This window comes from Cervus elaphus, chromosome 5 (assembly GCF_910594005.1).
Source record: "Cervus elaphus chromosome 5, mCerEla1.1, whole genome shotgun sequence".
NCBI classification, from domain to species: domain Eukaryota; kingdom Metazoa; phylum Chordata; class Mammalia; order Artiodactyla; family Cervidae; genus Cervus; species Cervus elaphus.
Window position 1 is genome coordinate 59,748,813 of NC_057819.1, and position 24,708 is coordinate 59,773,520.

Genomic DNA, 24,708 nt, shown 5'->3' on the forward strand with positions numbered 1-24,708 from the left:
TCCAGTCTTTCCCTCACTCCAAGAGCAATCATAAAATTCTCGATAGTAGAAATTGGGTCTGAGAACTTTTTAGTGATAATTTGTGCATGTGCTTGGTTGTGTCTAACTCTTGACAATCCATCGGACTGCCCACCAGGCTCTTCCATCCATAGGATTTTTCAGGCAAGGATACTGGAATGGGTAGCCATTCCCCACTCCAGGGGATCTTCCTGGCCCAGGGCTCAAACCCAGGTCTCCTGCATTGCAGGCAGATTCTTTACTGTCTGAGCCTCCAGGGAAGCCCAAGTGATATTGAGATAGTTATTAATAGATATTTTCCATTTTAATTACTTCATATTTATAAAGATGCTTTCCTTGTGTCAGTCTCACTTCTTTCTCTATATCTTTGAATGTCTCTCAGGCAAATGTTTGATTTGGTTTCCATCTTCTTTCTTCCTTATAAAGATTTAAAACTCTTCCTCTGGGAATTCAGCAGAATTCATCTTACCATTTTCTCTTTGTGTAGCATTTTTCTTCATTTTCTTAGCATTTATAAATTTAGTTTTTGTATGTATATGCTTTCCTTTTCATTTCTTTAAAAAATTACCTATATGTACTAGCTGTACAGTATCAGTTATAGTAGGATCTGAGTAAATTTGATGATTAAAATCCCTTTTAATAAAACCAAAGCTGTGGAGGGGCCATTAAAACTCTACTCAGAGCCTGAAAGAGGAGGCACAGCCTGGTCTGCCTGGTTTTAATCTAGAGCGATGACTCTGTGTTTCAAAAGCTACACTCGCCTTATCTGAGGTCTTGTAAAATGAAGCCCAAATGTATGTGGATCACATGGGACCCCAGTGGCTCTGTTGTAGAGAAATGCCGTGATTCTCGCCACCAGAAAGCAGCTTTACACAGGAAAACCTACAGTAGCTGATAGTCTGGTGTAGGCAGTGTGTAAATACAGCTGTAGCCTCTGACAGGTAGAAAACAACCTAGCAGAATTGGATTTCTTGGGTTTCTGCTGATGGGTATGAATGGTGGGTAGTATTCATCACAGTCCATCAACCTGGAGCTATGACTTACCCTGTGCACTCAGTAAGGTGATGGGCGACCTCATTGCTGGTGAAGAATTGCACGCTCAGTCTCCTTGGAGACATTACATCACAGGCCAAGGTATTTCAAATGTTCCAAAGTCATTTTTTCCCCAGTAAAGTAGTTTTCTCTTCAGTTTTATATGATGGAGCAGGTCTTTGACAAGTAATTTTTTTTTTAGTTTCCCTGCCACAATTGAGAATCTCTTTGTCAGAAATACCAGGCATTGCTCTCTGCTTCCTTTACAGATTTCCAATGAAAAGAAGCACCTCTTGCCAGGACTTGCCCACATTCAACATGGCAACATCCATTGGTACCCACATTGGAATGATGTGGGGAATTAATAGTGTACACAGTTGCCATGGTATTTATTTCAGGGAACGTCCTCAGGGGACCTCAGTTCTCTTTGGCCAGTGAGTTCTGGGTCTGAGGATTGGCTCAGGTCTGGATGCTGAATAAGGGATGGTGTTTCTTTTAGGCAGCTTTCTATTAGGCAACTAATCTCAGCCATCAACTCAGTCATTCTTGATCTATTAATTATGATACTAAGCAACACTCTTTGTTGGCTGTTCATCTGCCTTGCCTCTAGCAACATCGTGATCTATTAGACATTTCCAGAAGCTCCCTCAGTCAGAATTTCCTGCTTCCATTCTAACATTGGTAGGGAGTTTAAAAATAGAGCTTGTCACACTGAGGAAACCAGATCTGAAAGAGACACGTGCACCCCAATGTTCATCGCAGCACTGTTTATAATAGCCAGGACATGGAAGCAACCTAGATGCCCATCAGCAGATGAATGGATAAGGAAGCTGTGGTACATATACACCATGGAATATTACTCAGCTGTCAAAAAGAATTCATTTGAATCAGTCCTAATGAGATGGATGAAACTGGAGCCCATTATACAGAGTGAAGTAAGCCAGAAAGATAAAGAACATTACAGCATACTAACACATATATATGGAATTTAGAAAGATGGTAATGATAACCCTATATGCAAAACAGAAAAAGAGACACAGAAATACAGAACAGACTTTTGAACTCTGTGGGAGAATGTGAGGGTGGGATGTTTCAAAAGAACAGCATGTATACTATCTATGGTGAAACAGATCACCAGCCCAGGTGGGATGCATGAGACAAGTGCTCCGGCCTGGTGCACTGGGAAGACCCAGAGGAGTCGGGTGAAGAGGGAGGTGGGAGGGGGGATCGGGATGGGGAATAAGTGTAAATCTATGGCTAATTCATATCAATGTATGACAAAACCCACTGAAATGTTGTGAAGTAATTAGCCTCCAACTAATAAAAAAATTAAAAAAAAAAAAAAAAAAATAGAGCTTGTGCTTCTGCCTTCCTGTCATCTGTCCCCCCAGCTTTCTGGAATCCTATTATCCTTGTTACTGCTGTAATATTGTCTCCTAGGTCAGCCCCCACTACAAAGGACAGACATAGGTTAATTCTGCCTAGTTGCTCATTTATTATTGCCTCATGTACACTTTCCTTTAGGAAATAGTTACCTGTTTTTGTTTTTTTTTCCCCCAGTTTTGTTTTATACCAATATGCTCAGTTCTCCAAGCTTTTTCGTGTCTTTCTGTACAGTCAATGTGGTGGTTCTGGCATCAATGCTTCATTTAATGTGGACTATAACTTTTGTTAGAATGACTTTATTGATAGATAATTCACCCATTGAAAAGTATTGATTGTGACATAGTCACAGAGAGGTATGACCATAGGCACAATCAATTTTGAAAGATTTTCATCACCGAAAGGCAAAGCTGAAGCTCCAATAGTTTGGCCACCTGCTGTGGAGGGTCCATTCGTTGGGAAAGACTCTGATGCTGGGAAAGACTGAGGGCAGGAGGAGAAGAGGGTGACAGGGGATGAGATGGTTGGTGGCATCACTGACTCAATGGACATGAGCTTGAGCAAGCTCCGGGAGATAGAGGAGGACAGGGAGGTCTGGCGTGCTGCAGTCCATGGGGTCGCAGAGTCGGACACGACTGAACAACTGAACAACGACAGCAAAGGCATTTTTAGAACATTGTCATCCCCTGTACCCATTAATTCATGTGTGGTCAGCCTCTGTTTCTCTTCAATATTCCCCTCATCTGTAGACAAACAGTAATCTACCTTCTGTCTAAATGGATTTGCTTATGAATCCTGTAAATAAAATCACACAATCGAAAAAAATAAGATGGCTGCATCATAGAATAGCTCTTCATAACTGGGGATGTTGATACCCTGACGTGTAACTCAGCCTGTGTTCTGGCAGGCTGGGAAGGCAATAGATCCTTCTCTTTCTTCCACCCACTGTGAGGCTTGTGTTGGTTTGGTTTATCCTGAGTGTGAAAGTGTTCCTAGCACATCTGTCCTCGGAGCTGCCTTGAACTGAATCAAAGATTCACGCCTCCCCAGACTTGGTGCTTGTTAGTTAAAGTCGTCATATGGTAGACTCCCGTGCCCATTGTAGACTCCGTGTGTGCTCACTGGTGACCATCCTTATTCTTGTCAATGAAATAACTTGCTTCTTTTAATGTGGGCCGACAAACAGAAGTTTCCCATAGACAGTTACATGGCATTTGAGATTCCTTGACTTTTGATTACTTGATTGCTTTTCAGGAAGTTGATGAACTTTGCTGGGAGATAGCAAAGTACCCCTTCAATTGTATTTGTGTCTATCACAACAGTGATTTGTCTGAATCAGAAAAATAATCCTCTTAAACAATTTTTAACTGGATTTGGTGAAATTGGGTCCAGGCTTAGAAGTGATAGGGTAGCTGTCATAGCAGACTGTGTCTTCACTTCTTCCCTTCCTCTCTCTTTTGTTCCCTTTCTCTCTCCTTCACCCCTTCAGGAAGGGCTTCTTCAACCCCATCACTCTTGATTTTACTGCTCTCAACCCTGCCAGGGGCAGTCAGTTCACCGTAGAAGCTAATGTCTTAAATTTTTATCTCTATTATGATGATTGTTTCGAAAGACAATAGGGAATTTATCTTTAAAAATTAAAAAAAAATACAGGCCATTTAAAAAATCCTTATGAAATTTGTTATAGTATTGCTTTTGTTTTATGTTTTGGTGTTTTGGCCTTGAGGCATGTAGGATCTTCGCTCCCCGACTGAGGATGGAACCCATACTCCTGGAAGGCCAAGTCCCAGCCACTGGGCCGCCACGGAAGTCCTGGGAATTTATCTTTTAAATGTTCTCCCTCTCTCTCTCTTTCTTTCTTTGTTTTTGCATATCTGTATTTTGTTAAACTTGACTAAGATGAATAGAGATGGCTTTTGTAACATGGGGAGAAAACCGATGCAGATTTAAAAAGAGATCAAGAGAGGGTAGTCTTTAACTCCCCAGAATGAATTGCCCATCTTAGGAATTTCCAGAATCTTTACTGGCTGATCAGGTGATCATATCCTTATAATGCGAGCACCTTGCCTTCTCTGCTTACCTGAAGGTGGGCCCTCGGTACAGAAAGTGGTGGGCCCCATTGACGGTGATCTCTAGTAGAGCTAGTGCTGGGAGGAGTAGTGCACGTGGCAAGACGTACCCCCCGGTGCTGTGGGGAGTGCATTGGAAGCCAGTGTCCCATACCTAAGTGAGCAAGTCCCTGGTGGGTTCAGAAAGATGGAGGTGTCAGATAGCCCATAAGGAAACACAGGGCAGTGAGCAAGAGGAGAGAGCTGCCTTGCTGTGAGCCCCAGCAGTCTTGTGACGTCTGCTCAGAGGTTGAACCCTTCTGGACCTGTGTGGGCTGGGTACTTTGAGGGGGAGGAAGCTTATGCTTCAGCAGGGACTGGTGGTGAGAGGCTGCAGGGAAGGTTTGATGCAATAAATCACCTCTTGCATTTCTCAGAATCAAAGACTGTAGAGCATTGACTCTCAAGGGCCACAGACTTTGTTACAGATTCTTTATAAATATTTCATGTTGAGCCTCACATCAAACCTGGTAAGGCAGAGATACATTCTTTTAAAAAATGTATGTATTTATATATTTGATTTCTCTGGGTCTTTATTGAAGCAAGTGGGATCTAGTTCCCTGACTAGGGATTGAACCCCAGCCCCTGTGTTGGGAGCAAGGAGTCTTAGCCACTGGACCACGAGGGAAGTCCTGATGTGTTCATTTTTTTAAAAAAAATCTTTATTGAATTTGTTACAATATTGCTTCCGTTTTTTTTTTTTTTTTTTTTTCCAGCTTGGCCGTGAGGCATTTGGGATATTTGCTTCCCAACCAATGATCGAACCTGCACGCCCTGCATTGGAAGGCAAACTCTTAATCCCTGGATCACCAGATGTATTCATATATCATATATCACCAGATCATAATCATATCATAATCATCATCACCATGTCATCACCAGATCATAACCATATATCACCCAATATATTCCTTTTTAAACATAGGGAAATGGAGGCACAAAGGTGGTCGGAAACTTGCTCCAAGTCATGTGACTAGTAAGGGGCAGAGGTTGTTTTTGACCCTGATCTGTGGTTCCCTTGGACTTGTTTTATGGTCAGTATGGAGATTCTCTGTTTGCAGATGGGGACCCATCGAATTGAAGCTTTCCCCTGATTCTGAGACCCGGTGAACTGATGCAGGGTGGCTGTCAGCTGGCTGCTGCCCTTGTTTTGAAGAGGCAGCACTGACCCAGTGTTGGGTCATGCGGCTGTGGTTTATAGTTATCTATGGGGAGTAAACACTTGAATCTGAATTTCGGCACATTCACCATCCACCTTTGGCTGAAATCTGGGAGGGGAGAGGACATTTTCCCCCACCACACCCCACAGCAGAGCTGGGAGACTTGAAAATTTGATATTTTGCAACAGAGCTGCATCCATAATCTTTTTATGAGTAATATGATATCTGGTAAAGCTCTTGAAGCTAATCTCAGGGCCCACATTCTTGGCCTTCGATCATCAGTCTCTGCATGTTCATTGGTGGAGAGGGTGGGGTAATATAATAACTTTTGTCCTGTATACTTTCTTGGATCTTTTCTCTAACTTGGTACAGAAATTATGCTGCCCTGACCTCTTAGCTTCCTTGCAGCCTTCCATACATGTCCCTTTTGTGTTGCTAGGTGTTTTTGGTATTTGTATTGTGTACTTGGCACTTGCGTGTAGCCTGATTCATTTCTTCCTTTCCAGTGGTGTAACTACAGGTTCTGAAGTTCAGGGGTTTTATTTTCAAGCCAGATTGTTGGTCATTCTTGTAACTTCACACATAACGAAAAGTTGACTTTCCAAAATAAAGACAGTTGTCTGAATTTTTATAGTAGCTTCTCTACTGCTTAAGACTCAAAAAAAAATTGTCTTCTCTTGAGACTTATTTTGTTTTTCTCTTTCCATTTTATCAGTTTTTGTTGTAATTTGTCATTGGCTGTTCATAGATTGGTTGGCTGTATCTCAGTATTGAAATGCAGGCAGGGCCTTGTGAGCTTTCTGCGAGTTGGAAGACTGGTGTAGATTGGTGAACCACTGACTTTGATCATTTATTTAACTTATCAAAGAATTTTCTTTTCCTTTTTGAAAATTTTTTTAATTGGAATATAATTGCTCTATGACATTGTGTTGCTTTCTGCAGTACAACAACATGAATCAGCTGTATGTATACATACTGATATACGGCTGATGGGCTCCAGTCCAGAGGGTCACAAAGAGCTGGACACGACTGAGGCGACTTAGCTCGCATCCATATATCCTCTCCTTCTCGAGTGTCCCTCCCACCCCCACCCCCCATTCCATCTCTCTAGGTCATTACAGAGCACTGAGCTGAGCTCCCAAAAGCACTGGTTTTAGGGTCAAACAAGCCTAGCTTTGCATTCTTTCCCTGCCACTTAAAACCTTGGAGGCCTTACATAAATTACTCCAGCAAACCAAAGCTCAGCGAGGTTATCTGTAAAGGGGGAGTACGAGCATCTGCCCCTCTGAATTGTTGTGAGGTTTCTGGCGCCACATGAAATAAGACCCCACCGCTCCCCTGGGAGCCCTGGGTGGCCACCTGCTTGCATTTTCCTTTCCTCTGAGAACCTAACTTGATGGTCTTTGTTGAACTTGACCTGACTTCCTGGTTCATCAGTTATATAATCTCCCACCAAATGTTTTAGGAGAAATGACCTCTCTAGTCCTGCGGGAGCCTTTGGCATTGACCCGAAGTTTTGTTGTTTCCAGCAGTTACAGTAGTTATTCCAGGAAGACCCGGGGCTCCCTTCCTAACCTTGCTATACAGGAATCTTCTCTGGAGAAACTTATGAGAAAATGGCCCTTTGGTATTGTGTGGCCAGGGCATGGGGTTCCCATGGGACGCAGTGAACTCCCTAAACAGTTCTGAGCAATTTGGGAAGCTCACCCATCATGACAGGTAACCTGTAAAACAGCTTGGGGAGTAACCAGAGGATCTTCATAGCAGAGAAGAGGTGCACCCCTTTCAAGCTGTGCTCGGGAGCCCCCCTGTTCTATATGTTCCACTCGTGTTGGGTGGTGGCTGTCTTCCACATGTGAATTGAGCTTATAGAAACATTCCTGCCAGTTGCCCTGCAGAACCACAACTCTGAGACCCCTCCAGCCCTGTAATTCTCTGAAATGCTGCTGCAGCTCCTTTTCCATTGAGCTAGCAAGCCTTGTCCCTGATTCACAGATCATCTGGAAAGAAGAGAAATGCGATTCAGGGAACACTTTGAGCGAAAGACTGGTTAGAGTTAATCACTCTCGGATAGTTCTTGGAGTTACCACTCTCAGGTATTTCTTTTATAGTGAAACCCAAGTAAATGGCCCTGGGAGTGAACTGCATAAGATGCTGGCTGACTCAACGGGCATGTCCTTTCTTGTCAAGGGAGGAAAGCTACCAGCTGCCTTAGCATCCTGCAGGGTGGGGATTGAGCGTTCAGAGTGGTCATGTCCAGCCTCAAAGGGTTCTGTCCTATCTGCATTTCCTTCCATTCCCTTCCTTCTCTCACTGCTCACCTCCCTCCTGTAGAAGACATTTTTTCTCAAGGGGGAGCAAGTTCTGGCTTTTAAGTGCTGGCTTGATCTATGGGCTGTCTCCTTCCTGCATGCAGGTGATCGTGAGCAATTTGTCAAGAGAGCTTCTGCAGCAGGAGAGCCCTGGGTATTTGCACATTGGCTCCTAACACACACAGGAGCCCCATGCCACAAAACCCAGGAAGATGGAGGAAGGGGAGTGGGCTTCTCGAGCCCTGGGGAGTTTTCCATCAGTGTCTTCATGTCTTCCAACTCTCCACTACAAAATAGATTCACATCTAATCCATCTCATTCAGGAGTCTGCAACCTGCATCCCACTGCTGTCTGTTTTTAATATATAAATAAAGTTTTATTGGAACACAGCCACCCAGACACTGACATTCTGTCTGTGACTGCTTTTATGCAGCTGTGATAACAGCTGGGTTAAGAGGGTGCAAGACCTACAGCCTGCAAATCCCCAAGCATTTACTGTCTAGCCCTTTGCAGAAAAAGCTTGCCAACCTCAATCTATCTTATAAACAAAACCAGTCTTTTTGGAAAAGCCCACATTCCTTAAAAACCAGTTTCAATAATTGTGGTTAATCTCCACGTTTCAGATGGGTGGTCTAAGTGAGTTTTAAATAGAACCCTTATGAATTTTTTCTTATTATTCAATTAACCAAAAGGTTTCCTGCACGTATGTAATCATAATTTCAAAAGGCTTTTAGTGTTTCAATGATTTAAAAAATTATTTGGGGTTATTCTTTTTGAAACCTATTGTTAAAAATAGGCATTTTATTTTGAAATAGTTTAAGATTTATAGAAAATATACAAAGATAGTATAGAGAGTTCCTGAGACCCTTCATTCAGCTTCTACTGTTAACATCTTACACTGAACCACTTTGGTTTAAGCTAAGAAATCGGTTGGAATTATCACTCTCGGACAGTTTTACTTTTCACCAAACTTACTTTGGTTAAAATTAAGAAATTCACATTGGTACAACACATACAGGGTGTATTTGTATTTCATTATTATTTTTTTTAAACTCATGTCCTTTTGTTCTAGGATCTAGCCCTAGATCATATGTAGTCATATTGCATTTAGCAACTTTTCTTCCCCAATGATGATATTTCCTTAATGTCTAGAGTTTTCTTTCTTTAACATAGTTCGTTTCTTTAGGTAAAGAAGATGATTCATTAGTGAAGAAACAAGTCTGAAAAGCAGAGGCGAGAATACCTAATGGTCGTAAGAAGTGAACTTGGTGCTCACTGTTCTCCAGTCACTCCTGGATGCTTTCTGCCTATAATTTTATTTATATCTTACTGCCAGCCAGCTTCTTAATAATTACTCTCACTTTAGCCAAGGAAACTGAGACCAAGGAGATTGTTAGTCGCATGTTTGAGTTGTGGCTGACCCTCAGCCAGAGCTGATAATGCCAGCTGTCTTCCAGGCTCCGAGAGAGTGAGAAGTGTCCTCCTCTGTTCCCCACCAGCCTCATTTTTTTTTTTTTTTAACAAAAAGAGGAAGAAACTTAAGGAGATTATGAAATTGCAGATGGGCACCCAGCCAGAGCTGTCTTGGAACCTAGGTGTCTGTGGAGTAGCACATGTCGTGGTGTGAACAGAATCCTTCCGTTGCCCTGCCTGGGAGCATTTGACTCCGTGGTCTTGTCCCCTGGGTACCCCTGCCTCCCCTCTCTCCATTCAGCTCATGTTTCATTCCAGCCACTCGCTGGTAGGGACCTGTGACTCTGAGGTCTTGCCGTCTTGTCAGAGCGCAGCTTTGACCCAACATGACCTTGAGTAAGTCACCTTCGCCTTTCTGCTGTTGGCTTGTCACGTGTCACGTCGGAACGAGTGCGGTAACGTGTGCACGTTGGGTCTGGCGGAGTGCCCACGGCCAGGGTGTAGGGAGCGGGTGAGAATCCTGATGAGCAAGGTGTCGACTCGGGGCAGAAAGTCTCTCCCGACGCCCACATGACAGCTGCCTCCCCCTCTGTCCCCCCGCGGGACCCCGGGCCCTTCTCGGCATGGCCCGCATCACGCTGCGTCATGATCATCAATGTGCCGTTCCCCTCTCACCTGGCTGGGTGCTCGTCGTTCCCTGGGTGTCCCCAGGGCAGGCGTGGGGCCTGACTGGTAGTCCTCAGATCCTGAACGATGAGTGAGCAGGGTCCAGTTTGAGCCCTGCTACTGATCAGCGCTGACCTGGCCCACCACTGTGGCTTCTGGCGACTTGTCACAGGCGCTCGCCTCTCCCCACCGCCGCGCCCTCACTTGGAGCCAGCAGGGTGCTGGCTGGGGAGTGCTCCTTCTCTGGCACTTCAGGAAGAGCAGTGGCATGTTTTTGAACAGAGATTTCCCATAATATACAGATCGACAATATTTCCTTCTGTCTTTATTAACATTTTCAAACACTTTTGCCCAGGACAGCTGTTCTAGACTTATGCTGTATGCTTCCCGGACTGGAATGAAAGATCATTTCACTAATGTGTTAGCTTCTGCTCGGAGACCTTGCAAATGAGGTTTTAAAATCTTTCCATCCAGTGCAAACTTCTGATTTGATGCTGACATGATAAAGGCCATCTTCAGACATCTTGGTGCTTGAGGGATTTAATCACTTTAGAGAAGCAGTCATTTCTTTCCTTGATACAAATTCTCCCTTGAATGTTACCTTACGCCCTGTGCTCCCAGAGTTTGGATCCAGGTACTTGTACTGCCAGCACTACCTAAGGCCTGACCTGCCTCAGCTATGCAAGAAATATTTGTTAGAGATAGACAGGCTCTGGTGACTGGTGCAGCTGTTGTCGAATTTCAACAGTTAAAAGCCTAAGTCCCCTTCCCTATTTCTGAAATGTTTGTGCTGTTTTGCTGCCAAAAAGTTTCTTAATATGCACGGTGCGTGGAGTCTGGTATTGGAGATTGGGTCGCCGTTTGAATCCCAAGCAGCATCTACTGCCGATTTGTTATGTTTCCAGAAAAATAAGTTCTGCAAAGCGTACGCATATATAGCTACGGTCATAATGTTGTGTTCAGGGTTTATTCCTCTGCACGGTGAGAGCTACAGGGTCTTTCCCTTGGATTACAGACCTGTTTTGTCAAAGCAAAGATGTTGATTTTTGTTATTGGATAGAATTTTCGTATCACTTTCATAAATGTGTGTTCCATTCCCTACCCCCTTCCCCTCCCCAGATCAGAGACATCCCTGTTGCCTTTCAGTATCAGAAAGTTTTCCAGCATGAGTTTCTAAGTTAGCAGGAGGAAACCTCTGTGTTTTTTGGTGAAACCCTCTGTTTCCATTTCTTCCTTTTCTCTGAGAAGGAAACATTCCTCCTCAAAGGAAGGTTGGCTCTTCTGCCCTGAAAATGGAGAGGAGTCACCATGCTTTCAGTTTTGTGTGAGAAGTTGGGAAGAGAGCAGAGATGCACATTCATCTTTCTCTGTAATTTATTTCTCTTTTGGTAAATGTGGTTTCTGAGCTTTTCAGGAAGAGTTGACTTCTGCCTCTAGTTTTTGCAGACCACAACTTGGCTTTCAGGAAACAGGGCACTTGAGGTGCTCTTTTATAATTGGTCAGTGGCTTCTTACTCAATAAAATCAGTGGTTTATGATCACTTCAGTCTTGTTCATCAAAAATCCATAGTTAAAGGGGTAGGAGGAAGAAGGAATTAAATAGGTTTTTTTTTTTTTTTTAAGTGCTGAAACTTTTGGAAGTGAAAAGAGAGAACATTCAAAATATTTTATTATATTCTAGCATATTTATTATGTTTTATTATTGTAGTATTTTTTATTCTTGGATCAACTATCAGTTTTGATCTTTTACTTGAGGACATTTTTAGCCAGAGTTCTTCTGTGAACCACAGAATACAAGAAATGACCTGAGTATTTTCTCAGTGCTCTCAAGGATGCTGGCATGAAGAACTGTGACATCAGAAATTTGATTCTGCTTTGCAAGCTCCCACATTGGCCTGCCATGATTCCGAGAATGCTGGCGGAGGACATGGGACTCCTGTTCAGAGTTAAAAGACTGTATTCAACACAGATACAGCCGTCCTCAGAGGGTTCCTTTGAGTCGCATTTCTCACAGGGTGAGGCCTGCGGGCCAGATAACACCTGCCTGTGGAGTGCTACAAGAGAGAATCCAGAGCGCTGGAAAACCAGATCTTTTATGATGGTGGTAAAGCCTGTTCTTTACTCCAGGAGAGGACACAAACTATCTTCCAAGGCGCTATGCTTCATAAACATATCTTTGAAAAGATAACCCAGTCTCTGCTCACTAGAAGTGCATAAACACCAGAGATTCATGTAGAATTGTCTCCCAACATGTACATAGCTAGAGCACTTCTAGATGTGCAGGAGAGGCGTTCATTCATTATGTACATGGGTGCCTTAGGGCTTCCTTCTCTCCTAGAGTGCAGGCTGAGAAGAGCTGCTAGACCTTTGCTATGGGTGCCCTTTCCCAAGTGCTTGAAGTCAAAGTGAAAGTGTTAGTCACTTCAGTCATGTCCAACTCTTTGCCACCCCATGGACTGTAGTCTGCGAGGCTCCTCTGTCCATGGAATTCTCCAGGCAAGAGTACTGGAGTGGGTTGCCATCCCCTTCTCTATGGGATCTTCCCAACCCAGGGATTAAACCTGGTTCTCCTGCATTGCAGGCAGATTCACTACTGTCTGAGCTACCAGGACAGACACCACCCTGTCCCAAATGCCTAGGGTTCCTCTAAAATGTTTAAGTCAAAGAAGAGAAAGAGAATATCAGACCTTCTATCTTAACACATTATCAACTGGAGACATATTAATGCCATAGGTGTTTGTTTCTGCAAAACTCCCCCAGTCCATAATGTATTAAAAGTAATACTTTACTATTTTTTGAGAAAATATAAGTATTCTATTTAAAGACTTAAATACTTAAAAATATTTTTTGATCCTTTTTGCCAAAACAAAACCAAACCCAAATTCTGAAAAGTAGGGAATGGTTTATATTAAAAAAGCTCACGTTTACTATTTCTTGTCTTCCAAAAAAAAAAAAAAATTATGGGAAGATTGCTTTGGAGACACCTGTGAAGCATCTTCTAGCCTCTGCTGGCTGAGGTGAGAAGTCGTCAGGTCTTCAGTCTCAAGTATATTTATGTAACTGCTTCCTGCCTCGTCCCGGCTCCCAGCAGAAAAGCCAGTGGAAAGTTTCTTGAGACCACTCGCTCTGTTTCCCGAACCTTGTTTGGCCAGTCTCACAGGACTTCATTTCTCCATACGACGATGCTGCCTCCCTACAGTGGAGGCTGTCCCCAGATGTGTGTCTTATGACCTCTTACAAATACTCCAGCCTGCAAAGTTTGTGCCCACGGAGAAGTCCTCTGCTGAGGCTTCTGAGATGTGGAGAAACCCAGGGACTCAAATAAAGAAGGACTTCCCAGGTGGTGCTAGTCATAAAGAATCCACCTGCCAGTGCAGTAGACACTAGAGATGGGGGTTCAATCCCTGGGTTGGGAAGATCCCCTGGAGGAGGAAATGGCAACCCGTGGGGTCGCAAAGAGTCAGACACGACTTAGCTACTGGAACATAGAGCACACACATAAAGAAGTTTAGGTCTCAGTGGGAAGTCTGGAAGGCTCTTTTTATGAACCATTGAGTGCGGGATTGCCAGCACATCTCTGTGTTGAAAGACAGTAGAAAAATCACAGAGAACAAACCAAGAAGCAAAAAAGTCTCATGTTGAGAGCTTGACTCTGGAAAGGGTGGAAAAGCCAAGCTAGGGATATGCCCTTGCCTTTTGCATCTGCTATTCCAACAATTCTTTCACTTTCTAGAAGGCGTATTTTCCCTTTACAAAAAAACAAAACAGTTTTCTTTAAAAAAAAAAAAAGATATGAGGATGAAATAGATAATAGCTCTAAAATTTATGACTTTCACTTTGAAAGAGCCTTATAAATATACACATCGCTACTCTGTCTTCATCTCGTGGCCATCCTCCCTGTCAGCGGATGGATGGCCATCATTTTATCGCTTGACTATTTATGACCAGGAAGAGTTGATGGGGGTGGGGTAGTACACTTCATTCTCCACCACCACCACCCCCGAGCACCTTGAGTAATTGCTGGGAGATAAAATGGCAATTGTTTGGCTAAGTGTGGTCTTAAATTCTCTGTCAGAGCTTCACTCCCGCTGTCCTTTCTTGATTAGTAAGACACCATTAAAGGTTCCTTTTCTGCTAAAGAATGGAGTGACTTTTGCTGTTGGATATACGGACCCCCTTGGGATTTATAGGATGATATATATTTATAGCTTGGTATGAAATAGATTTGATGACTTTCAAATGAATGGTTGGACAGGGGGATTGTAAAGAAGTTGTTCAAAGAATAACTTGTAGTCTTTTGGCTGTGTGGGCTCTTAGTTCCCTGACCAGGGATCAAACCCACGCCCCCTGCATTGGCAGGGTGGAGTCTTAACCACTGGACCGCTGGGGAAGACCCCCAAAGTGTAAAGTTTTTAAAACGTGCATCCCTCCGCCCACTTTTTTTTTCTGATGAAGAGGATAGGAACCTTCTCTGTACTAAAAGCCTATCAAGTCAGTCATGCAATATTTCATGCACTCGATGGATAAAAGCCAGGTACAGTGTTAGAACATCTGGATTGAGTTCCCAGATGTGGCTTGAAGACTTCCCATGCTGAGCACTCTGCCTGGCTTTATGCAATCTACAGAATTATAAACCTGCCATTATCCAGAGGCTAAAGAAATATCTGAAACCATCCCAGAACAACCCATGCTAATCTGCACTCCCGTTTATTGTTGTTCGGGCCTGTAGTGAAGTTCTGTGTCTTAGGCCAGAGGAGATGTAGCTGGTGGGGGGCGGCGGAGGTGGGGGGCTGGCAGCTGGAGCTGAGCTCAGGGAAGGGATAGATTGGAACAGGCAGAGGAGCGGGGGAGACTGGGAGGAGGGGTAATGTCGGGGGACCAGAACCGTGGGCAGAATGGCCAGCTGCTGGGGGCGCTGCTGGAGGACGGATGGGGGAGTGCACCAGTTCTTGGGGGAGGCAGAGGGGGTGGACTGGGTCTTACCAGGTTGGCTGATAGAGCTCTCTGAGCGGGAAACATGGGGCTGGGAGCTCGGCTAGGAGACCACAGCAGCAACGCAGGCGTGAGCAGTAAGAATGGAATCGCCTCCTGTTTACGACGAGAGGGTACAGAAAGGAATAGCCTGGGAGCTTCTGCAGAAAAAATGGACAGAACATGAGGTGTGTTCTCGTCCACAAGAAGAATCAAAGAGAAGGCTCTGGGATGTGAAAGGACAGAAGCTGCTTATGGAAATTGGTTTTAGCCCAAGAGGGTGAAATTGAGGTAAAGAGCATCTGGGTGTAGCTGCGCTGAATACCCATGTGTTGAAAATGTCCTTGAATGAAATGAGCAGCTTTCAGCGCATTACTTTTAAGGCAAGCTTTGTTGACCATAGTCCCAAGGCTCCAGTTTTGAGACCATTGAAGAATAATTTATTTCAGATCCACATATATTTATTGAACTCTCCATGTTTAGAGACCCTTCCATGAATCTGTTTACTTGTCTGTTTACATTAACTTATTTTCAAAATTGGCAAATACTAGGGAACGTTCAGGTTATCAGGGGTTTGCTATTCCTTGGTTTCTCCCTTAAATGCTAGCTTTTTTGTCTACTCTAAAGGAATCTCAATTCCTAGTGGCATTTTGTTATGAGTTTCCACATGTATAAGACCAGGTGAAAGAACTTTAGACATGAAAAGGCCACTGTTGAATTTTTAGAGGTATAGGTCACGGGCTTAACTATAGATTCTTGTGACTTTCCTTCTAAGCAGAAAACACCTATAGTTCACAAGTCCAAGCAATTTGTTTTGTCCATTGGATTCTGGTGTTCTAATTAGTGAATCAACATGATGCTAGGTTGGACAAGACTAGATCTTCTCCATAAACCTGGAGAAGTTCAACAAGACATCTCCAGTTCTGAGGTGTGGCTCTTGGGGCTACCGACCTGGGAGGGTTCTGTCTTTTTGGATCACCTGGAGAGAGAAAGAAGCTCTCATCCTAGCTGTTGAGGAATGGAGTGTCATGTATTTGGTGTTCTATGGCCTTTATACTATTAATTCTGTTCTTCAAACTTCCACCCTTAGCCCAAGCCAGGCGCGATCATCCACAGTCCAGTGGCTTAACCCTCAATCTCCAATCACGCCGAGCTGCAGCCCAGGTGTTACACCTCCTTCACCCAAGCTGTCACCTTTTCCCCTCTCTCTTCCTGCCCCTGTAGTGGACAAGCCACCTGAAAGGTATGTAGTTTTCAGTGTGATGTAGAATTATGGGGGTGGCGCGCAGAGGGGCTTGATCAACCTGAGCGGGTTCTTGTGCTCCCCGCATGGAAAAAGCTTCCCGTCTCCTGGACTTTGTGGATATTTATAACCTTATCTTAAAGGTTCAAGAGCAAGTACCTTCTTAGGAGAAATTTGCCTTATGTGAGACCTGCTTGAACCTACCCTTTCTGGTTCTGGTCGTGCATTTATGAAACCATGTTTTTTTGGAAGAACTCCTTATACATAAGTAGAAAGCACACATGCTTTGTTTTCCAGAAGGTAAGTATTGTTCGGTAGCTCAGTCATGTCTGACTCTTTGCAACCCCATGGACTGCAGCATCCCAGGCTTCCCTGTCCTCTACTGTCTCCTGGAGTTTGCTCAAACTCATGTCCATTGAGTCAGTGATGCCATCCAACCTTCTCATCTTCTGTCGTCCCCTTTTTCTCCTGCCTTCAATCTTTCCTACCATCAGGGACTTTTCCAATGGGTCAGCTGTTTGCATCAGGTATAAATGGGGCGCTGGAAACTGTAATTAATACGGCCCTTTGATGGGCCAGTGATGCAGAGGCCAGAGTGCTTTAGCAAAGCCCATCCTTGGGCCAGCAGACTGGCCATCCCCATCAGTGGCTCCCCTCCTGCCGTGAGAGGGGATGTTGCCTTCTGCCCTGGTGTGCAACTGGCTGGCAGCCTGGTTTCCATCCTTCCCCACTGGGTTCTTTTCCCACGAGAACACACAGGATGTTTTGACAAGCGGAGAGAAGTTGAGCCTGATGTGCCTTTTAGGGGCGAGAGTGAGGGGGTCAAATATAGAAGACCCAGCTGAGAACAACAAGCCCTTTCCGGCGGGGGCGTGGAAACAGACCGTGGGTGCAGGACTGTGTCCTCGCTTCGTGGCTGGAGCCACTGACTATCTGTGTGTCTCTACCCATAACTGACTCGCCCCTGTCTCCAGACACTGGTGCTTTTCCTTAATCCATAAACTGAAATGCATTGGAAATAAACATGCCCCGTGGCACTAGTAACACTGAAGGAGAGGAAAGGGCATCCCACTGAGCGCAGAGGAGAATTAGGTGAAGAGGTTCAGGGTGAGCTTCTCAGAGGGGCTCCCTAAAAGGGTGATCTGAATTTGAAACTCGTCAAGTGCTATGGTTTCACGATGTTCACTTTCCCGCTAGTCTCTCTTTTGGAAGGCACTGCTGCGGGGTGTCATAGAGATGAGATTTGGGAAACGCGGGTGGGGGAGAGGTGAGGTTTCTCACGCTGCGGTCTGTGCGTCTCACACGTTCCCTCTTCAGCGTCATCAGTCGGAAGGCCCGGGCGGTGTACCCCTGTGAAGCGGAGCACAGCTCGGAATTGTCCTTCGAGATTGGAGCGATCTTTGAGGATGGTAAGTGTCCTGTGGGAGCTTTGCGGGAGGTCACTTTCTGCCCTCACAGAGGGTCTGCAGCCCAGAGCAGGCAGGCGGTCCCTGGCTGTGGGGTTGTCAGGAGCTTGTTGCTTTGGATGGGGAGGGCCAGCCCACATGGCTCCTGGGAACTGAACACCAGGGCCTGTGCGTGCCCACTTCTGCTTTAATCTTGGTTTTTCTCCAAACTTTTTAACTCTCAAGGGCATTTTTGTCCCGATGTAGAGAAGCTGGTGCAATGTGAAATCAAGAAATGTTTCTAATTTGCACCCTCTGTTTTCCTCCGAGTCCCCAACCCTCTTAAATACTTCGGGTTTGTCAGCCTTGAGTTACAGGCAAGTGCTATCGTCAACCGATTTTGGTTTATCGTTCCCTTACATTCTTAGGCTCGACATGAGTTTGCTCATTGGAATTGTGTCTGAATCTCTCGATGTGGGTATTGACTTTGCATACTGAAACCAGGGTATAGATTTTATTTGTGTGTTTAATAGTCACACGTAAGCATTTTAGGAGCTATGCCTGGTTTCAGATTTCACAAATTCCTCCTGTGGTTCCATGTGTGTCTCTTCCCTCCCCATTGATTTCTTCCTTCCCAGTCCTCCTCATTATGAAAATCATCGGTTGCTATGGAAACAGTGATGTTGTGTGGGGGTGTGGCTGCCCAAAAGAGATCTGGAGAAGCAGCAAGAACCTTTGATGCTTGGAATGGAATGGTTGATTAGCCAGAATGTTTGGAAGAGATGGAGTGTATCAACATAACGCCTGGTGCTATATTGTCAGTGATGTGGCATGTGCCGATGATTGTGTTTTAGAAAGCAAGTTGCCGCATTTAGAGATTTCTATATCTGTGGGATACGTCCTCTGGAGCGCCAGAGACTACCGACAGTGTCAGCAAACAAACAACAGCAGCAAACCCCACATGTGACAGAATTATACTCCGTGGAGAAATTTTGTTCTTAAGAATAGAAGCAAGACCAGTCTCCTGCCACTGTAACATACACGCATACAGTTTGGCCAGGAGACTGTGGTCAGTTAGCTGCCCTGCTCCAGGCCTGTCTCATATTGACACCCATGGAGCAGAAGGGAAAGCTGAGAGCCTTGAAACGTGCCATTTAAGAAATGAAGATGAATTCTTTTATTTATTTATTTATTTTTTGCTGTACCCTCATGTATGGCATCAGAGAAGGCAGTGGCACCCCACTCCAGTCCTCTTGCCTAGAAAATCCCATGGATGGAGGAGCCTGGTAGACTGCAGTCCATGGGGTCACGAAGAGTCGGATATGACTGAGCGACCACTTTCACTTTTCCCTTTCACGAACTGGAGAAGGAAATGGCAGCCCACTCCAGTGTTCTTGCCTGGAGGATCCCAGGGACGGGGGAGCCTGGTGGGCTGCCATCTATGGGGTCGCACAGAGTCAGACATGACTGAAGTGACTTTGCAGCAGCAGCATGTATGGCATGGAGTTTCCCAGGGGCTTGGATAGTAAAGAATCTGCCTGCAATGCAGGAGATGTGGGTTCTATCCCTGGGTTGGAAAGATCCCCCGGAGAAGGAAATGGCGACCCACCCTAGTATTCTTGCTTGGAGAATTCCATGGACAGAGGAGCCTGGCAGGCTACAGTCCATGGGGTCACACAAAGTCAGACACTTGGTGAGTAAAGAACAACATGTGCAGCATGTGGGATCTTAGTTCCTCACCAGGGACTGAACCCACTCCCCCTGCAGGGGAATCTTGGAGTCTTAGCCACTGGACCGCTTGTGACGCGGTGTGATTAGATTCACTTAGGAACCCCTGAACACAGCATTGCTCATGTGATATTTACCTTGGTGGAAGATGTATCTATTAGGGTGCCTTTGGCTGCAGGTAACAAAAACGGATAGAACTGGTGAATGCAGTCATGAAAATGGATTCCCTCACACAGGAAGAAGCCTGCAGGCAGGGAGCTCCAGGGCTGGTTAACCAGTCACAAGGGTGTCACCAAAGCCCAGTGTGTGCATCTCAGCCGGGATACAGGGGGCCCTGGCTGCTCCCCCAGTGGGGTGGGAAGGCTGCCCCGGTCCTGGGAATCATGGGCACATTCAGCCATAGCAGGAAGGGTGTGCCTCATCCTTGTGTTCTTTTTGTAAGTATGAGAAAACCTCTCCCAGCCTCCTTCCTGGGTTATCTGTTCTCGTGGCTCAGTAGCCAGAATGAGGTCAGATGCTCACATTGAACCCACTGCTGGCCAGGACTTCAGACCACATACTTGGTCCAGAAACTCCTCCTCTGGGCACAAAGACATAGGAAGGAGGAGTCAGAATTTCAATCAAATCTAGTTCTGCCAGCATGGATGATATTGGGAAAGGTCAGCAGATGCCTGATGCAGGAGAATGAAGCTCTCCACTTCTAAAGTACCTCGGTGGCTTGCAGGAGTCCTTCTAAGAAAAACAGTGTGTGCACAGGTGTGTGTGTGTCTCTTTCTATATATGTGTGTGTGTATACACAGACATATCCGTGTATACATGTACATACATATATGCACACACACATGCATCTCAGTGTGTTTCGGGAACAGGAGAGTGATTGAGAGCAGATAGCTATGGATTGTCAACCCTGCACTTACCTGCCCAAGGTCAGTTGGCTTTTCCACTTTCTGGGCGACCCTGAACAAGTTCCTTAAGTTCTCTCTGCCTCAGATCCTCCATCCTGATCCACAAGGATGTTCTCATGGGTGGCAATGTGTCAGAGCAGCATTTTGGGCTACGATTGCAGTACAGACATCTGAGGAAGCTATTGCTGACCACAGAGCTTCACTTGGTGCCCTGTGGACCCGACTCCAATTTGAGCCAAGGCACAGAGCCCTCAGATTTGGGGCTCTGTGATGCTGGTCTAGATGGCTGGCTGGGGCACCCAGGGAGTACTGGGTGTTCCTCAGGCCTTCCCCCAGGCCAGCTACCCCAGAGATGCCATTGATGTGTTGACACCCTCCCTCTCCACAAGCATACTCGCATATCATTTGATGTGAACTCCATGCCTTGCAGCTCTGGCCCCTTCTTTTGCAGCAGCAAATATACATGGGGACCACGTTCAGAACCCATGCCCCCAGACTGACTGTTTCTTAGGGAGGTTCTTAAAGGTCACAGACAATGGAAGACCCTTTGTCTTTGCTGTTCAGTCACTAAAGCATGTCCCACTCTTTGTGACCTCATGGACTGCAGCATGCTAGGCTCCTCTGTCCTTCACTATCTCCTGGAATTTGCTTAAATTCATGTCCATTGAGTTGGTGATGCTGTCTTAACCATCTCATCCTCTGCCGCCCTCAATCCTTCCCAGCATTGGGGTCTTTTCCAGTGAGTCAGCTTTGTGCATCAGGTAGCTAAAGTCTTGGAGCTTCAACTTCAGTATCAATCCTTCCAATGAATATTCAGGTTTGATTTCCTTTAGGATTGACTGATTTGATCTCCTTGCTGTCCAAGGGAGTCTCAAGAGTCTTTGGCACCACAGTATGAAAACATCAATTCTTCGGTGCTCAGCCTTCTTTACGATCCACCTCTCACATCTGTGCATGACTACTGGAAAAACCATAGCTTTGATTATATGGACTTTCATCGTCAACGTGACGTCTTTGCTTTTTAATACGCTGTCTAGGTTTGTCATAGCTTTCCTTCCAAGGAGCAAGCATCTTTAATTTCATGGCTGCAGTCACTGTCTGCAGTGATTTTGGAGCCCAAGAAAATAAAATCTGTCACTGCTTCTACTTTCTTCCCATCTATTTGCCATGAAGTGTTGAGATGCCTAACGCTTAAGTTGTTATTCTGGGGCAGTGCCTCCCATATCCCATAGCAGGCGCTGTGTGTGTAAGGTCTCAGGGCAGATGATGTTTTCATGAGACACCCCGCGTCCCCCCCAGTACACACATGTACATGCGCGTGCGTGCACGTACACACATACACAAGGCATGTGTAGGGGTTATTTATGAGCTCTCTGACCTGGTCTGAAGCATTGAGAGTGGTCTTGGAGGGCGGGTGGGGTGCCTCAGCAGATATCTGATGGGCGTGAGCGCAGAGAACCAGCCATGTAAAGCTCAGACTGTGGGTTGCTACACAGGAGTGGGTTCTGAACTCCATTTGCTGAGTTGCAGTCAGCATTGAAAAATAGGAAAGAGTGCATTAAAAAAAAAGTGCATTGAACATAGAAGTATTATCCCATGAAGCTTTTGTGTGTTGGGCACACGTGCTGGATTTCAGCTACACAGTAGCCATATTCTGATGGGTTGTGGTCACGGCTGCAGTGCTCGGCCAGTTCCTGACCTGTTCTGCTGGGCCGGGACACACTTGCACTCCTTCTATGCACGTGGCTTCCATGTCTGCTCCTGGTCTGGCCTGAGCTGGGATCTCCCCATGGCTGTGGGGAGACCAGATGCATCCAGACCTGGTGATGAGCGCTTAGACCCTATGCCTGCTGCTGTCCAGCCTGTGGTCATTGTCTTGCGTGTTGTTATGGCTCTTTGTGGGACCTGGAGTCGCCCGACACTGGCCCAGGTGTGGAAGGCCTCCCCCTGCCCTCAGGAACGCCCCACACGGGTGCCAGTCAGATGGGGCACCCAGATGATGCTGGTGAGGCCTGGCGACTGCTGAGAACGGCCGAGGATGACTCCCAGAGGAGCGGGTGTCTGGGGGTCTCTGAAGAGGAAGAATCCCCTGTGCAGAAGTGGGGGGAAAAGGTGTCAGTGGAAAGCACTGCCCATGCAGAGGCCTGGAGGCTCACTTGGGGGCTTCTCTGGGCGATTCCCTGCGGGTGACCTGCTTATGGGCAGAGTCAGGACGGGTGGGGAGGTGGCCAGGCCAGTAGAAGCTGGGGTTTGTTCCTCCGGACAGTGGAGGATCGTGCTGTGATCAGCTGGATGTTCTGGAAGGTTCACTGAGCTCCCTGGTGCACTGTGGTGTAGGAGGAGCCTGACCGGATGCTGAGGATGGGTTAGGAGGCTTCCGTAGGGAGGAGAAATAGAGGCTGGGGTGACCGGGGGCAGAGGGAGCCCCTATAAATAACTCTCGTGCAGACTTGTAACCAGACGAGCTGGGGGAGATGCACAGCGGGGCAGGGATTTCACAGGTGGCAAGTAGCTGGGGCATTCTGATAACAAGGGATGTTTCTTCCTTTCCAGTGCAAACCTCGAGGGAGCCTGGCTGGCTGGAGGGGACTTTGAATGGCAAGAGGGGGCTGATTCCACAGAATTACGTCAAGCTGCTGTAGCGCCCAGCCCGCAGACCCTGGCCCCAGAGCAGCTGGGAGCGGCGAGCCCCGTCCACCTCCCAGGCGGGACCATGGCCACCTGGACACTCCAGGGCGGGCAGCGGGGGCAGACGGCTTGAGCCGGGGGGAGAACGGTGTTGCACGGTGCGGATCCGAGCCGCTGGAGAAGGCTGTGCAGATGTACAGGAGAGACTCTGTGTCTGGCACGCCTGGGGACTTGTGGTTTTAAATTATCTGGTCTCTAGAGCGAGGGGGAGGGCGACCTTCTGCTGGCCCACCTGCCCCACTGGCGGCCACGTCCCGGGACACCTCCCCTCACACCTAAGGGCACTGTGCTGCCAGATGTGCCCCTAAGGTGGGCGTCATTGACGGGTTGCAGCGGGCAGGTGCAGGCTGCGTTGGTCTCTGTATCGAGGCCAGCAGACCGAGGCTCCTGCCTGGATGGACGGCCACCCGCCCTGGAGACCCCACGCTCGCTGACTTAGGGCACCTGCGGACTCACAACCAGCTTCTCCCCCGTGCTGCTCACTGGTGTGCTGTTTCCCCGGCACCCCCTTTCCAACCCGAGTTTTCTGTACATGGAATAAAATATAATTTACTATGGGATTCGTGTCCTCACGTGGGGAAGAGGTGGTGGAACTCACTCGCTCTGTAACTTCTCCTGGTGTGGCTGGTGGGCGGGCTTGCACTCTCCCCCGGGGTTGGCCCACTTGTGCTCACAGGTAGGATGGATTAACCGGGAGCCTGGCTGCTTTGGAACGGGGCGTGTTTCTGGGGACAGGGGTCCCCTCTCTGACAGGTAAGATCCTGGCGGGTCCCCTCCAGCTACCTCAGAGGGCCTTGGGGGAGCCCAGCCAGGATGGAGCTGGGGTGCTTTCCCCAGAGCTTTGTGTGTGAGGGCAGCCTCCTGATGAGCTGCTGCGTACAGCCCTGTATCACGACCCCCGCCCCCAAATCCCATTGCCTCTGTTTTCCAGACTGCAGTGCCCATTTCTCCATCTGGATTAAGCTGGGCTATAGGGCGGTCTGGGCTCTGTGGACCCAGAACCTGCTCTTGGAAGAACTTCTGCCACATCCCCGCACACAGGGTGCGCCAAGTGATGCTTCTGCTTCTCAGCCTGACTTGCAGGCGCAGCCTGAACCAACCTCTCCGGGAAGAGGGGACCGCTCTGCCCCTCACCTGGAGCTCCTGGAGCGTGCAGCTCATTTGTAGGGTCAGCACTGTGGAGCCAGCCCTGCTCCAGGGGCTGCTCGCGGGGCCCGGCACCTCTCTTTCCACAGAGGCTTCCTGGCCTGTCCCAGTCCTCCCCTCAGATTGTCCCTGGAAGGATGTGTCTGTCACCTCTTCCCCAGGTGAGCTGACCCCGGCGTGCTGGTTATCAGCTTGGAGCTCGCCTCCCCTGGACCATGGAAGGTGTCAAGTGTGGGGTCAGGTGAGTGTAGAGAGGCCCATCGAGAAGTATCCACTTTCTGACTAAAGTGTTAGTCGCTCAATCATGTCCGACTCTTGGCAACCTCACGGACTGTAGCCCACCAGGCTCTTCTGTCCGTGGGGTCGTCCAGGAAGAAATACTGGAGTGTGTTGCCATTAGTGAAATATAATTGAAAATGCTGAACTGTGGGCCCAGTGGAGAGTATTGGGGCTGCCAGGGGGCCCAGGGCCCCAGACAAAGGCTGGGCCTGGGGCTGCGGGCCAGGCTGGCAAGAGGGTGGGGATGGCACCTGTTTGGAGTTCCGCCTCC

The 24,708-nt window shown here is 47.0% G+C and overlaps 1 protein-coding gene across 2 annotated transcripts in view; it reads left to right on the forward strand.

Moving 5' to 3' along the window:
- Positions 1 to 23,572, forward strand: part of ARHGAP10 (Rho GTPase activating protein 10) — a 358,558-nt gene extending 334,986 nt beyond the window's left edge. For both annotated transcript variants that reach the window (XM_043902572.1, XM_043902573.1), the window contains exons 21-23: positions 16,154 to 16,306; positions 17,624 to 17,715; positions 22,878 to 23,572. In XM_043902572.1, the coding sequence (XP_043758507.1) occupies positions 16,154 to 16,306; positions 17,624 to 17,715; positions 22,878 to 22,966 (334 nt within the window). In that variant the 3' untranslated portion in view covers positions 22,967 to 23,572. The remainder of the gene's footprint in view (positions 1 to 16,153; positions 16,307 to 17,623; positions 17,716 to 22,877) is intronic.
- The last annotated feature ends 1,136 nt before the right edge of the window (positions 23,573 to 24,708 follow it).